We start from the raw sequence: 14,460 nt of genomic DNA on the forward strand, positions 1-14,460 counted from the left end.
ACTCCTCTTCAATCACCGTGGCTACACCAAAAGCCCACTGGTACCCTTTTGGGTCCTTGAAGTATCCTCTTCTTAGGTAGTCCATACCGAGAATGCAAGGGGCTTCTGGCCCCGTCACAAATGGGATGCTTTTCCCACTGGTCTCCTGTCAAGCTCATATCAGCCTCTACTACTGACAAATCTTGTGACCCTCCTGTCACTCCAGAAATAGAAACAGTCTCGGTACTCTTATGCACCAAAGGCATTAAAGTACACTGGGCTCCAGTATCTGTCAAGGCTCGGTATCTTTGACGATCCGATGTGCCAGGCCATTGAACCCACACAGCCCAGTAAAGCCGGTTATCTTCTTGGTCCCTTTCCGTCTCCTGGCAGAAGGCAGGGCCCCTCTACTGGTCTTGATCAGAGCATTTGTCGTTGGACTTTGACTTAGACTTCTTAGAGGCCTTTTTGCCATCGTTCAAGTGGACCTCCATCTTCTTGTGCTTTGGCGATCGCAGTTTCTTTTCTAAGAAGTCTGCATCTACTACGTAGACAACTTTCTTGTCAGTGTCCTTTTGCTTCAGCTCCCTCACTCTAGCTTCGAGCTTAGAAGTGGGTTCACCATCCCACTTCTTCATGTTGTCTCCTTTGCTATGAAGGTATGCCCATAGTTGGTTACGTGACCGACGCTTAGAGTTCTGTTTCCTTCGACGTGTGAATGACAGAGATCGTGAGCGAGATCGAGACCAGGATCGAGGTCTAGGTCGAGGTCGTCTTCGTCGATCCCGCCATGATCGTTCCATTGGTCTTTCTCTGTAATCTCTATACCTTCTGTCATCTCTGTCTCTAAGGTCGTCCTCATATCTTGAGTATTCATAATCTCTCTCCATTCTTTCCCTATCGTAGGTGTATTGGTATAGGAGGACTGGAAGACTGAAGGAGTCTTCCAGATTTTCCTCTATGCTCCTTATCCAAGCACACATGGTGTCCACGCTTGGTTCATCCATCTTTGGATGATATGCAGTTATCAAGCAGTAGATATACGGTTTAGGGGCACCTTGAATTACCTTTTTCCACATGGTTGTGTGCAGGGAACATTCTCGGGAACTTGGATGTCATAATAATCTGGATCAGAGTAGATGATCTCCAGCATGGCCAATTCCCATAGATACTGGATGCCTTCTTCCACAGTCCTCAACCTTCTTGAAGAACTCTTCAGGGACTCCTTAAATGGGTATCTCGCCCTCACAACATGGAGGATTCGGAGCCAAAGACTGGACACCATTTTCTCCCTTCCCATTTCTTGTTCTATCATGGGGTCTTGGGCAATGGATCCCAGTTGTTGTGCTTCATCACCTTCAATTACATGACTATCACCTCCCTTGTCCCAGCATCGCACCAACCAGGTGAGGACTTGTTCACCAGGCAAGCGCATATAATCTCTCCATAAATCTCGAAGCTCTCTTGTGGTCAGTGATTGTGTAATTTCGCTTTCTTGCATTATTTCTTGTCCATCTCTCCCACGTAGAATCTTTTCCACCTCCCTCTTTACCCTTCCGCTCTTACGTAGAACCACTCCTGCCTCCTCTCTGTATCTCTCACGTGGAGGTGGGGACTGGGCATGCCGTGGGGATAAGCTTCTATGTCGTTCATGGCGTGGAGATGGACTTCGTCGTCGCTCACGCCACAGAGATGAACTTCTACACCATTCATACCATGGGGATGGACTCCTATGCCGTTCACACCATGGAGATGGACTTCTATGCCGTTCATACTGTGGGGATGGACTCCTACATCATTTGCGATACCCAGTGGGTGGAGGTAGTGAGTAGTCTTTCGGGTGCCGAGAGAAGGGCCTCCTCCAATCATCCACACCTCCAAGAGACGGTTGGGTCTGGAGGGGTAGGAATAATTCTCCCTCAGGTTGAGGGGAATGCTTTGGCCCCTGCTTTGTGTCTTTTGTAACACTGAATGTGTAGTCAGGATATAAATCATCAAGTGACAACATACCACGGGCCGTTTGTACTGTTGCCTTCTTTTCTCTTGATACTGCTCTACTTTCCTTTGGACGCGCCCCTAGTTCTTTTGGGCGTGCTACTTCTCTTGCAACCGTTTCTTCCTCTCTGGCAGCTGCTTCTTCTCTTGCAATTGCTCCTTCCTCAGTCACAACCACTTCTTCCTCTCTCGCAGTTGCACCTTTGTCCATTGCTATCGCTCCTTCCTTGCTCGTAGCCGCTCCTTCATCCGTTGCTGCCGCTCCTTCGTCCATTGGTGCTGCTCACTTCCTGCATGGATTGGATAGGTTCTTCTGCTCCTTCTTCTTCTTCTCCTCTTTCTTCTTCTTCTTCTGTGTGTTCTGGTTGCAGAGATGGGTCTGTAGGTTCTGCAGTTTCCCTTACCCTTACCCTTTTTCTTCTTTATAGGGGCAACAATGACTTTCCGGTTCTTAGCTTGAGTCCCAGTTCTAGTGGACTTAGTAGAAATGGCATTGACTTTAAGTTGTGTTTGGACCCCGACTTCTGTGGACCTAATAGGGACATCACTGGCTTCAGGTGGCGTGGTTTGGGTTTCTGTGTCGACCTTAACCTTTTGAAGGTGGTCTGTGACAGCTCGATAAACATTAGCCAGGCACCAGCACAAAACGGAGAATCGCATATTCGGATCCTTGTAGGAAAAGCACCCTTCTGTTAAACAGTGGGCCATCTCACCAGAATCAAACATCTGTTCCGGTGTGAACTCCCAATTAATGGGAGGTGACACACGTCCTACTAATTTACCGAAATCTGCCCAAGCTCCATGCCACCCGGGGACTGGCCTGTCCGCAGCCCTTTCCAGAGTTCCAGCAAGTCCCTTTGAGGTGCGATCAACAGGGAAAGCAATACAACACCATTCTTCCAAGTTTAAGTAGCACTTCCATTACCTTCATCAATAACAGTATTGTTGCAACACAATTTAGATAATAATTAGAGCCAATTGTAACCATGGGGATCTCCTTTACCAGGCCTTTGATGTCGAAATTAAAGAATGGAAGCAATTCGTTCCGTCCATCCTCTAGGTCTGGGCGTCTCCCCATAGGGTAGCCTAAAACAGGTATAAAGATGGCCAGAATTACAAGAAAAATTAATGAAATGGCCATTGTTGTTGTTGTTGTTCTTTCTTCTTGTTCTTAAAACAACCCTTTGTTTATATAAGCAAAGTTTTCTTGGCTGCTTTCCCAGACTCGGCAGTGTTCTCGGACCTGTTCCCAAAACAATAGACTTGTTCACCAAAATAACACCGAGCTTGGCTGTCTTCCCAGACAATGTTTTCAAAACAGGCCAAACTTAACCAAAATATCCCAGTCCTGACACCAAAAATGTTGTGCAAGTTTCAAGCTGGCTTCCCGCCAAGTCTCTGAAACTTGACAACAGGGTCTGCTTCCCAGAGAGGGAAGAAAAAAACCAAGCAGCCTAAGCTATTGCAAAAATATATATTTTACATACGAAACAGATATATACAGTGAGAATATTATATACCTATTACCCCAGAAACCCTAAATAGCTTCCTAAAGGGAAGAGGGGAAGGGAGAAGGGAAAAAAGGACAAAACAGGACGAAAAGGGACAAAACCAAAACGGGTCTACACAATCTAAAAACCCGGTAAGCAGCAAACTGAAGAACTGGCAAAATCTCACCACTTCCCTTTGAACAAGCAGGACGGCTGGACACGGCCCAGTGCTCTCCCCTCACGCGTGGCAGATAACAACAGTCACCGTAGGCCTCAGCTCCAGATAAGCCAGACCGAGACAGGGACCCACTGTTCTCGGACCTCGCCGGAAAGGAAGAGAGGTCCCTCCCATTGGCTTATTTATACTTCAAGTTACGTAAAGGGATAGCATGGAATACTTCCGTGGTCACCTTCCTATGTTCCTTCCTGGTTACAAGCTGGTCTCCAGGAAGGCCTAGAGTGAAAACTATCACATGGCCAACTGTTTGTTTTTTTCCCACATTTCAGTATCAGTAAATTGTGTGAGAAGGGGTGAGAACATTCAGGGCACAATTTATGGTGCTGCTGAGCAGATGCTCCATCTGGCAGTCTTCATGAAAGCTTTAGGAGATGGCTTTCTCTCTAGGCAAATATTAAGGTTATTTTTTTAGATGATATGTCTTGGGATTGTTCCTTAAAAAAGCTGTGTTGTGATGATGAGCTGCATTTTCAAGATGCGATTCTTGGAAGTCAGTCTCTTGCAAAGACATTTAAACTATTTTGTTGGTAAGTGCTGAGGGAGGGCATTTTTGTTCTGGTATTCTCTCTGTTTGTCTCTTGGGAAGATATTGGAACTGAATACAAAGCAAGAGGGGAAATGAAGAGATTGGAGACATCAAAGACTAGGAACAGATATTAATTTAAAATAGCGCTGTGGAAGGAACTCGTGAAGATGAATAAAAAGTTCCAAGTGGATGACTATGGATTTGAGAAAAATGTTCAGATGTGAACACAAAGGGCCTGGGAAGGCCAATATGCATTTGGTCACTTTGTGTGTGAAGCTTTACTGAGCGTAGGTTAGAGATTGTATGTGAAGCTTTCTTCCTCTTTATTCACGGTTTCCTTACTGTATCAGAGAACACTCAGAGCATTCTTCCTCAAATTCAAATACGGAGACATAGTATAGTATTTGTGTTCTTTGGTTCTGCTTTCAGTATGTGAATGTTTACATGGATCTGTTGTTGAAATGTGATTTAGCAGTTCATAGCCATGATGGTGACCTTGATCAGCATTGGGCACAGCTTGAGGCTATTTTAAGAAAGGACACATCTCACTAAATTTCTTGCATGCCTTAAGTTCTTAATGCCTTGTTTTTCTCCTTAGTAAAAGTGTATAGGTTGAGGTTTAAAAAGTGAGTCAGCAAACCATGCTTATTTGAGTGTGTTCAGGGGAGTGAGGCTTCTTTTCCTTCACGTCATGTGATGTGTGTCATGTGGTTTGTTTTTTATTAATAAACCTTCCTTTGACTTTACATGACAATAATCTTGTTTCCTAAAGTAAATGTAAAGATCTACCCAAGTACAAGCTGTGTCTTGAAGCTAAGGACTTGCAATGTTTTCTCATATATTCCTCTTTTAAGTTAACTTAGCAGAAAATACAGGCAATGACAGGGAAGGCAGAGAAAGGTGAATATGCTTTTCTGCAATAGATTTGAGATATTATGCCAGTAGTCCTTTTACTGGGAAAAAATTTTAAATGCTGACTTGCCCTTGTGCCCACTGAGGACAAGTTACAATAGTGTGAGTAACATTTTTATTGGTGTGAATGCCTGGATATTCTTTTGATGCTTTGTCTACATGTATGGTCAGCATTACATTGATGTACCTGTATTGTTACATTCAAGTGCCTAAATGGCAAAGTCAGTAGTGAATACACACAGTATATACAAACTATATGTAGAGAATACTTTGCTGTGAAGTAGTCTGGACCAGACTTCTCTTCAGACTCCTTGCCCCATTAGCTGAAAGAGCGTAATTATTGTTAAAATGGAAAACTGTGATCTTTTTGAAATGTGACTATACCTAAACACCTTGTCTTGATTTCACCACTTTGCTCTCACCCTGGCATCGTTTTAAGTGTATAAATTTCAATACATTTTATGACATTTAAAGTAATTTTTTTACAGTAATTGATATCTTTTGATGTTACACATGCAAAGCCCTGTTTCTCTATCTGTTGTTCTGTGATTTTAATTAAAAAAATTACTTTCTGTTTACATACAAATAGAAGATCAGGACTTTGTGGAGGCCCAGAGGATGTTTTTAGCACATTTCTGTAAGGTGATGTAAGGTGGTGTTGGTGTCAAAATATGGACACTTTACCTCAGGTGGTAGGCAATTTGAGGGTGGACTGGTAAGAAATAACCATTGGAAAATATTTTTAAAAAATCTAGTTGGATGCTAGTACTATTTGTTGCATAACTTTTTAAGTTTCCGGTTTTAAGAAGGCCTGAAATGCTTACTACCATAGTGCATATTAACTGCAAGAAACTTCTGCAGAATTAGCACAAACCGTTTTCCATTTTGTATCATCCAGATAAAAGGACCATTGAAAAAGCTGAGTTAAAAGTTGAGACCATAAATTAAAGTGAAATTAGTATTTTTACAACAACTTTTTTAATAGAGAGGGAGGTATAGCTGAGGTTTTTCCTCTTATTGAAGTTTGGCTGGTATTTTGGATTGAGAGTTAAATATCCCCATTCAGAAAAAACACCATGATGTGATACAAAAATAAATACTTGTTAATGTCCTTGTGAGTTTAGCAGCATTTAAATTGCTTTGATTCATTTCGCCAAGAAATGGTTGTAAAATCTTCTCATATTTCAAAGGATTCTTGTTTGCATGCAGCAAGTACTGCAAGCAATAGCAAATACTAAAAAAAAAAAATCAATTTGAAGAATTTGGAGGTGGCTGTGAGCTTCCTTGGTTCTTAAACTCACTTCAGTGTTAGAAAAGGAGGTGCTTCAGCTATGATGCATGGTTTGCATTGTCCTTTTTGTATGAGCAGTATAGCTTGAAAATAAGAATAGTGTAGTCTTACTAAATAAATTTTCCTTCTTTTCTTCTTGCTATGGAGTGCTGCAGTGCTGCATACAATGGCAATAATTTTACATTTTTCTAAAGTTCTTATGCATTTTAATTTACATGCAGACAAGTAATATTCCAGTTTCTGGGGTGAGAAGTTGACATCTAATGATCAAATTCTTAGGACTGTTTCAAATACTGTGTGAAACTTAAGCAGTTTAGACTTAGCTGTCTCTTAATGTTTTTTCTATATCCTAAACATCCAGTTAAATGGGAAATGCATTTCAGAGAAGGAACTGATACAGAAAAAACACTGGAAATAAATGTCAGTCTGGTGTAGAATAAGCAACAAATTTAACAAAGTATTTTGATCATAAGTAAAATGAAAATATTTGTTGGAATCTGTTTTGTGCTGTCTGTGTGCGATTTGCTATTACATAATGCAGATTGTTACAGAAATGCCTCACATGGAGGACTTATTGTCATTTCTGGTTGATGAAGAGTACATTAGCCTTTATGTCCACTATCAGTAAATAATGAATTAATCCTGTTAACTGTGAGTGAATTCCAGATGGCCTAGAAATATTAATGATGAGTGTTCTTGGTACAGTTAGATACAGTAGCAGCCTAACTGATATATACTGTCATAGCTTTGAAAGATTAAAAAAGAGAAATGAACTTGCATCTTCTTTTTACCGTGTTTTCATAGTGTTGCTCATATTTTACAAATTATGTTCTTTTTACTAAGTACCATGGAAAGTAGTGCCTGTTGCACTATCAGAAGGGCTCTTTAATTCACATAAATTACTGAGAAACCTGATACATAGAAAGCTGCTACAGCAAATTTTGTACCAGCAGCCTTGTTACTGTGTGTTGGTTTCCATTTTAAGATGGAGTTACTGGTTTTCTTCTTACAACATGAAAAAAAAATAGAAAAAGGCTCTGAAGTGCAGAGGGAAATGATATTCCATTTTGAATTCTCAGGTGTGTCAGGTGTTCCGTGGGAAATGGTAGATACTCACAGGGATACTTTGTGACTCAAGGGTACATCTTGAAACCCTACCCCAAAGTACTATTTGAGTTGCACTTTGCTTTTTTCACAGGAAAACGCTTCAAAACACCTGGTGTTTAGGACTGAATGAAAGTCAGTTGCAGAATCACGGAGTGGCTGAAGTTGCAAGGGACTTCTGGAGGTCACCTGGTCCAACCCCCTGCTGAAACAGGGCTAGTTAGAGCCAAGTGCCCAGCACTGTGGCTTTTCAGACATCCAGTAAAGGAGACTCCACAGCCTTTCTGTGAAACTTGTGCCAGTGTTCAGTCACCCTTCAGAGTAAAGTGTTGTTACTCGTGTTCAAATGGAGCCTTCTGTGTCTCACTGATGAGATACCCCTGAGCCTTCTTTTTTCCAGACTGAACAGTCCCACACTGTCTCAGCCTTTCTTCACATGAGAGATGCTGTAGGTGCTTAATCATCTTTGTGACCCTATATTGGATTCTTTACAGTATGTCCATATTTCTCCTGTCCTGGAGAGCCCAGAGCAGTACACAGTACTCCAGGTGCTATCTCTGAGGACTTTTGCAAGAATTGGCTCATTTTAGCCTTGTTTTTGATCACCTGCTTTGTTTGAGACCGTTTGCAGATTTGGGAATGTCTCTATTTCTTTGACGATTTTTTATTAGACCGAATTCAGATTTCTCTTAGTGTTCCCTCATCAGGAAGTTGTCTAGTATGCACCCAACCAACCATGTTTCCAAACTGCGTCTTGGTCACAACTCTGAAATCAAAACTTGTCTAGAAAAAAATGGCTCCGAATATTAATGTTTTATATGGTGTTTTTCAGTAAAATTGGAATGGTACTTTAAAAAAAAATGAAGCATTGTTTAAAGCAGTTGTCTTGGATGTTTACCTTCTAGGATTTTTATTTAGTGCCTGAGGATGCAGGGTGTAGACATCAATATTAGAATTTTTATTTTCCTGTCATGTACCCATTTATCTCCACTTTGCCACTTCGTTGTACCAAGAGTGTGCTCATTGTCAACAGCGATAGTGTTTTGCTCTTTCCAGGGGAGTCATTGTGTCTGTTCCAGATGTTCTCTTACTCATGAGAGCAGATATAATAATGATGTGAATGGTGGTGAGTTGGAGCAAAGGTTCTGAATCCTGCTTAGCATTTCAGAATTTGAACAAGCAGTGTTTTATGCTCGAGTTGGACAGCCACACAGTTAGCAGGATAAAAAATATCACTATGTTAGCCAGGGCTAATAAGCCAGCAAAAATCTTTGGGCAAATCCAGTTATACTTGAGAAAGATTCTTATTTCTGATGTTCATTTTGTCAGATAAAGTTCCTCTAAAGAACTTCTGCCGGTAAAAGATGTGTGTCACTGCAGTATGGTTCTGCTGGCAAATCTTTATACATAGACAAGTCCTTTGTCATGCAGCCCTCAGTCTGGATAATCTTTGTTTATTTATATTGTCTTGCAAAAAGCACAGCAATTAGGTTGGAAGTGGTCCATTTTTTTTTTTCATAAAATCTGTTAGTTTTTTTGCCATTTATGGCACAGGATTTTTAATTTGTTGCACATAGTTGTTTCTTTTTAGTAGCTGCTTTCTAGATTTATTTAAAGCTAGAATTTTAAGAGCATATTTAAAGGAAATGTCAAGCTTTATGTACCCCAAGAGCTTTTCATCTGTCAGCTTACAAGTTAATATGATCCCACTTTTTTCATCCCGTTTCTCTTTCTCCCTGGTGTCATACAGAATGTAGGAGCAGATCCCTCAGGGATGAGGCAGGACACTGAGCAAGTGGCAGCTTTGGCTTTCATGAAAGCCAAATGTCCAGTGCAAGCCCTGGGACAACAGTGCTGATCAAATGAGGAGCTGGTGGGGAGTGAAACTCGGGAAAGCACAGCAGGAGTGGATGATAAAACCTGTGCTGGTTCACATATGATGTGTATGCAGTGTCCTGTTTTGCTCACTATGGAACTGGCTGACGTAGTGCAGGTGCTGCTGTCCAAGTTCCCAGATCCACAGCTGGCCTCCATCACGTGTGCAAAAGTACCTGCAGGTAGGGGGGTGTGAACCATCCTGGATTATCATGACAGTGAGATGAAGTGTGCTTGAGACTTCAAACTGCTGGTTTACCACAACGGCTTCTTCTCATTCCCTACACCAACCCCTTTAAATTTTTGTCAAATATTCTTGTTTAGGGCAAGGGGTGAGGGGCTCTTGGTTTTTTCCATATTGTCCATAGTTTTTACTGTTTAGAGGTAGTCTTCATCTCACTCTTCCTGGATTATAGTATCTAACACTGTCTGTACAATTTTTCTGTGTATTCTTAGTGGAAGAGTTGTGTGATTTCTGTAAAGATGTGTGGAAGGAGAAAGCATCAGCTTGTGTAATAGTGTCTGGTCAAGGAACTTTTCGGTGTCTTAAGAGTGTAATAAGAAAAGGAGGAATAAATAGGAACATTCTGAGCACAAATCTGTTGAACAAAAAAGTAAGGAAGGCAGATAAAAGGACCAAACCTGAGCAGTCACTGCTTGAAGAGAGGGTATGTGGAATGTGGGAATGTTTATTTCAGTGAGATGATTTGATCGAAGACTTGTCAAATGGCATTCTAAAGGAAAGGGGGAAGCCATAAATAAAACGTAGAGAGACACAGACCTGCCGAACAAACTTAATGGAGACAAAGACAAGAAACAAAAACCTGGTCAGTCACATGAAGCTGAGGGTCTGGGATGTTGGAGCAGGTCAGTGGGACTGTGCCAGCCAAGGAGACGATGTGCCTGATCTTTACACTTGTCTAGCTGAGCTCTGCGCCTGATCACAGCAGTCTCTCCTATTTTATTAGATCTTTTCTGAACTACCTCTCTGTGTACTATCACTCTCTGTCCCATGTGTGTGAGTGCTGGAGGGCTAAGTGAGACCAGCTTGAGTAGAAACTAGGCCAGCAACTGGAGCCTCACTGGAGTTGTAGCCACTGCCAGGTTTCTGGTCCCCACAGTGTAGGTGAGTGCTGCTCTTGGTGTCGGGAGCTGGAGGGGCTGTAGCTATCTGAATTATTTTGTTGGTTTCCTACAGACTTTGTATCTATAGTGCCAGCTGCTGTGGGACTGGTGTGAGCTTGGAAACTCTACCTTGTAATGCCACAGCTAAGTTAAACTTCTGCCTCTGCTGGTTTCTGGAGGAGAGATGGAAGAAGGCAGTAATGCTTACAAGACACTCTGGGCCACAATGACTCATTCCAGTCACATAGGTGACTTCCCTTGTCTTGGTTCTAGGGTTGTGGGGCACAGCTCTTTCAGAGCTACTAGGCCTAAGCCATAAAATATACTTAAAATTAGGTTAGTCCTGGCCTATGAATAACCTGCTACATTTTGACATAACTGTCTGTTCAGCCCAGGAATTTACTGTTACTGTAGATATAATCAGAGTAATAGAAATACTGGGACGTAAATCAAATCACAGTTGTTGGAGTATATATCCTACCATGCAAAATATTCAGTTTTACTAGTAACGATCTGATGACTTTGTCCTGATCTTGTTTCTTTTAAATGCGAAGTGATCTGTGTTCCTGTTCATCATGCTCTTTTTGCTGAATGTATATTTAAAGAAAGTAGTGCTTTTAGCTTGTTAGTTGAGAGGTAGATACAATGTTCTTGATAGCTCTCAGCCACTCTGTTCTCATCGCCTTTTGGACATGAGAAAAACACATAACATAATGGCTGTAAAAAATAGCAGGTAGTCCCAGGGAATATTTTGAATATTACAAGTAGAGTGATTTGGGGATTTGGAGAGCTACTGTCATTGCTGAAAGTATCATGTTCCACAAATAAACTACTGAACTTTTTATCCAGTGATAGCGTAGACTGAAAAAACGTACTGTCAATATCTAGTTATTCCACAAGCTTGTTAAAAAGACATGAAAATAAATATTAAATTATACAAGATACGTATCTGTCATTAACTCTTTGTACTTTCCTGCATACTAGTATTATCTTTCTACAATCATCAGATGGGAATTGGTTTCTTAATAAAAACTAAGACAAAACACCCTGTCTTCATTGAGTTTGAGTTGGGATTTTTTTATGAAAGTTTGTAAAGAAGTTTGGTTTAGCTTTAGGTTACTTATTTTAAAGTACAGAAATAAACCCACAATTACTTTTTAAATCTCTCTGTACATGTAGTTCCAAGAATGATTTTAGCTTTATTTTCTTTCTAATGAGAAACAGTTTTGGCTAAAAGTACTGTTGCTTACTGCAGACAGCAATTAGCACTTATGGAGTTTGAAATACCTGTGTTAAGTAATTTAGAGTCATGATGAAGGCTAACTGCTTAGCAGTTTGCATCTCCACTGTCTTTGAACTGGTGCACTTCACGAACAAAAGAAAAATAATAATTAAAGAACTGTTTTTCCATACTGCTTTCTACAGCGCAGGGTATATTAATGTTAATGATCTGGAAAGGTGCCAGATTTAAATTAGGGCATTAGCAGCGAGATTCCCAGCCAAAGGCATGTACAGGATGTATCAGGACAGCAGTGATTATTTTATTATTTTAGGGTTCTGTTTTCTGCCAGCTTCACTAAATCCAGTTTTTTCTTTCCTCCATTTGACATCTTCTTTTGCACTCTCAAAATCCCAGCATACATAATTTACTAGCCTGTGTTTCTCTTTGAGTAGGCTTAGTCATCATGGTGTAAAAAATTGGGCCACAGGTCATCCATCTCTGACTCTTGTAGCATAGTTCCTTTAAGATTTGTCCTTTGACAGTGTTCTCTGAAATCTGACAAAACAGGTATTTTCACAGAAGCTTTGCTGCCAAGGCACTTACGGAATATCTCTTCCAGTTTTTTGGTGTTGAGCTTCTGAGGGTGAGCAGCCTTCTGGAAGAGTCAACATTTACCTGGACATCTACTTTCATGAACCTTCAGCTGCACACCTGTCTTTTGACCTATTTTTCTCTGAAAAATTAAAGTGCCGTTGGTTAAAGAGTTCAGAAGAGATTGAGCAACAGATGGATGCATGCATCATCAGGCTGGCTGCCCAAGGAAGCCGATGGCTTTAGATAAGATAGAGTAGGGGAAAACCGCAGTTCGTGTTAAGGTGTTTGAAAGCAAGAACCTGAAAAGCTCTAAAATTTTGTAAAAATAGCCACAAGTCAAAGGAAGGGAAAAATACCTTTTTTCTCTTAAACACCTGGACAAAGCTTTTGGTTGTTAAAGACTGTGTGCTCTCAGAAAGAAGAGTGGAGTAAAACTATATGTCAGTGGAAACCTACCAAGAAGCAACTTAATAGTGTTCAGAAAGTAACAGGTCCCTGTGAAGCTAAGAGCCAGAAGATGTCCATAGTCCAGTCTATAACTAAATCTGAAATAAGACCTCTAGCAACCTGTGGATTATGAGACTGTGGGAGGGCCACAGAGCCGTTGCAGACAAGTTGTTTTCTCTGCTCCAGCTATCTGCAATTACATGCAATTTTAATTTAAAAAGTGCTGTGGTGGGCTGAGATGGAAGTGGTGGGGTGAGTGGACGAGCTGGAGAGCAGCAGAACAGTACAGTTTGCACCAGGAGTTCTGTCAGAGAAGTCCATGTGGTGTTTGGACTAAATGGTGGTTTCAGTGTGATAGTTCATGTGGTTTTAGTTTTTGTGTGCTCAGTTGGTGAGCTCTGAAGTATGACATGTATTTTTCTCTGTTTTCAATTGTCATGCTTGTTAACAGCATGATGTGTTACAATTTTGACAGAATAGTTTGCTACTGGCGTCGTAGGCATTGGTGGAAATTTCCGAGAAGTATGACAGCTCTATTAAATGGTTCAGTAGCATGGACACACAGAGAAGAGGAGAGGTAGTTGTGTTCATAACTAACTGGGAGAACATCATCTGGAGGCGAAGGACCTCCATATCACTAGGACTGAAAATGTTGAACACTGTGTAGTCCCTGTGGAATTTTAGCGAAGTACACAGACTTAACCAGAGATTGATGATTCATTTTTTTCAGGTTATATGTATAAACGAACATTATTACGTGAGTAACTAGAAGGATGAAGCATCTCCGTGTTGAGCTAGCAGAATCAAAATAGCCTGCAGCACAGAGCAAGTGTCTGATTAGCTGTGTAAGTGCAGACCTGATAGGGAAGGGATGCAGTGCAGAGCGCAAGCTCTGTGTGGTATCTGCTTACTGACTAGTACAGATTCCATTGTTGTGAAGTCTCTGCTTGTACATCTTTTCATGCTTCTGTAGCCTATAAGTGCTAAGGACAGAGGAATGTGAAATAGGTTGTTCCTCACTTTCTTCATGTTACTCTCTTTTCTGTTGTATTTTTGGGTTTGCATGGATGTTAGAATTTTTATATTTTAATGCTGCTAAAGTGTAATTTAGTACTAATTCTTCCAGGGGGTAGGGAGCCATCAGAAATCTCTGTTTATAAAGATAATAAGTAGGCAACTAGTTGCAGGTTCTCAATTTCCTGGTGTTTTAGTGCAGTCTGCAATAAGTCACTCCTAATGCTAGCTGCAAAGCAATACTGAAGTATGGATTGTAATTCACTCATCTGGAGGTGGGTTTTGTTTTTTGTTTTGGTTTTCTTTGCACTGGCGTAGAGCGAAGACAGTCCTAGTCCCAAGCGACAACGCCTTTCCCATTCAGTCTTTGACTATACAGCAGCATCACCAGCCCCATCACCACCAATGCGACCATGGGAGATGACATCAAATAGGCAGCCTCCTTTGGCCCGACCCAACCAACACCACTTCTCAGGGGAACGATGCAACACACCTGCACGAAACAGGAGGAGGTAAGCAAGCTGTGTAGCTTGGGAAACAAGTTCTTATTCTTCCTAATTTTAGCTCAAGGGAGGTGTGTTTTGGTCAGCACTGGCTAGATTACACATGGTAAACGTGTTAATGTTTCCTTTAAGCTGAGTGTATTAA

The 14,460-nt window shown here is 41.2% G+C and overlaps 1 protein-coding gene across 3 annotated transcripts in view; it reads left to right on the forward strand.

Moving 5' to 3' along the window:
- Positions 1-14,460, forward strand: part of RNF38 (ring finger protein 38) — a 57,785-nt gene that overhangs the window by 13,919 nt on the left and 29,406 nt on the right. For all 3 annotated transcript variants that reach the window (XM_017833785.1, XM_017833786.1, XM_017833787.1), the window contains exon 2: positions 14,131-14,324. In XM_017833785.1, the coding sequence (XP_017689274.1) occupies positions 14,218-14,324 (107 nt within the window). In that variant the 5' untranslated portion in view covers positions 14,131-14,217. The remainder of the gene's footprint in view (positions 1-14,130; positions 14,325-14,460) is intronic.

The sequence above is a fragment of the Lepidothrix coronata genome, unplaced genomic scaffold (assembly GCF_001604755.1).
Source record: "Lepidothrix coronata isolate B3197 unplaced genomic scaffold, Lepidothrix_coronata-1.0 Scaffold220, whole genome shotgun sequence".
Lineage (NCBI taxonomy): Eukaryota > Metazoa > Chordata > Aves > Passeriformes > Pipridae > Lepidothrix > Lepidothrix coronata.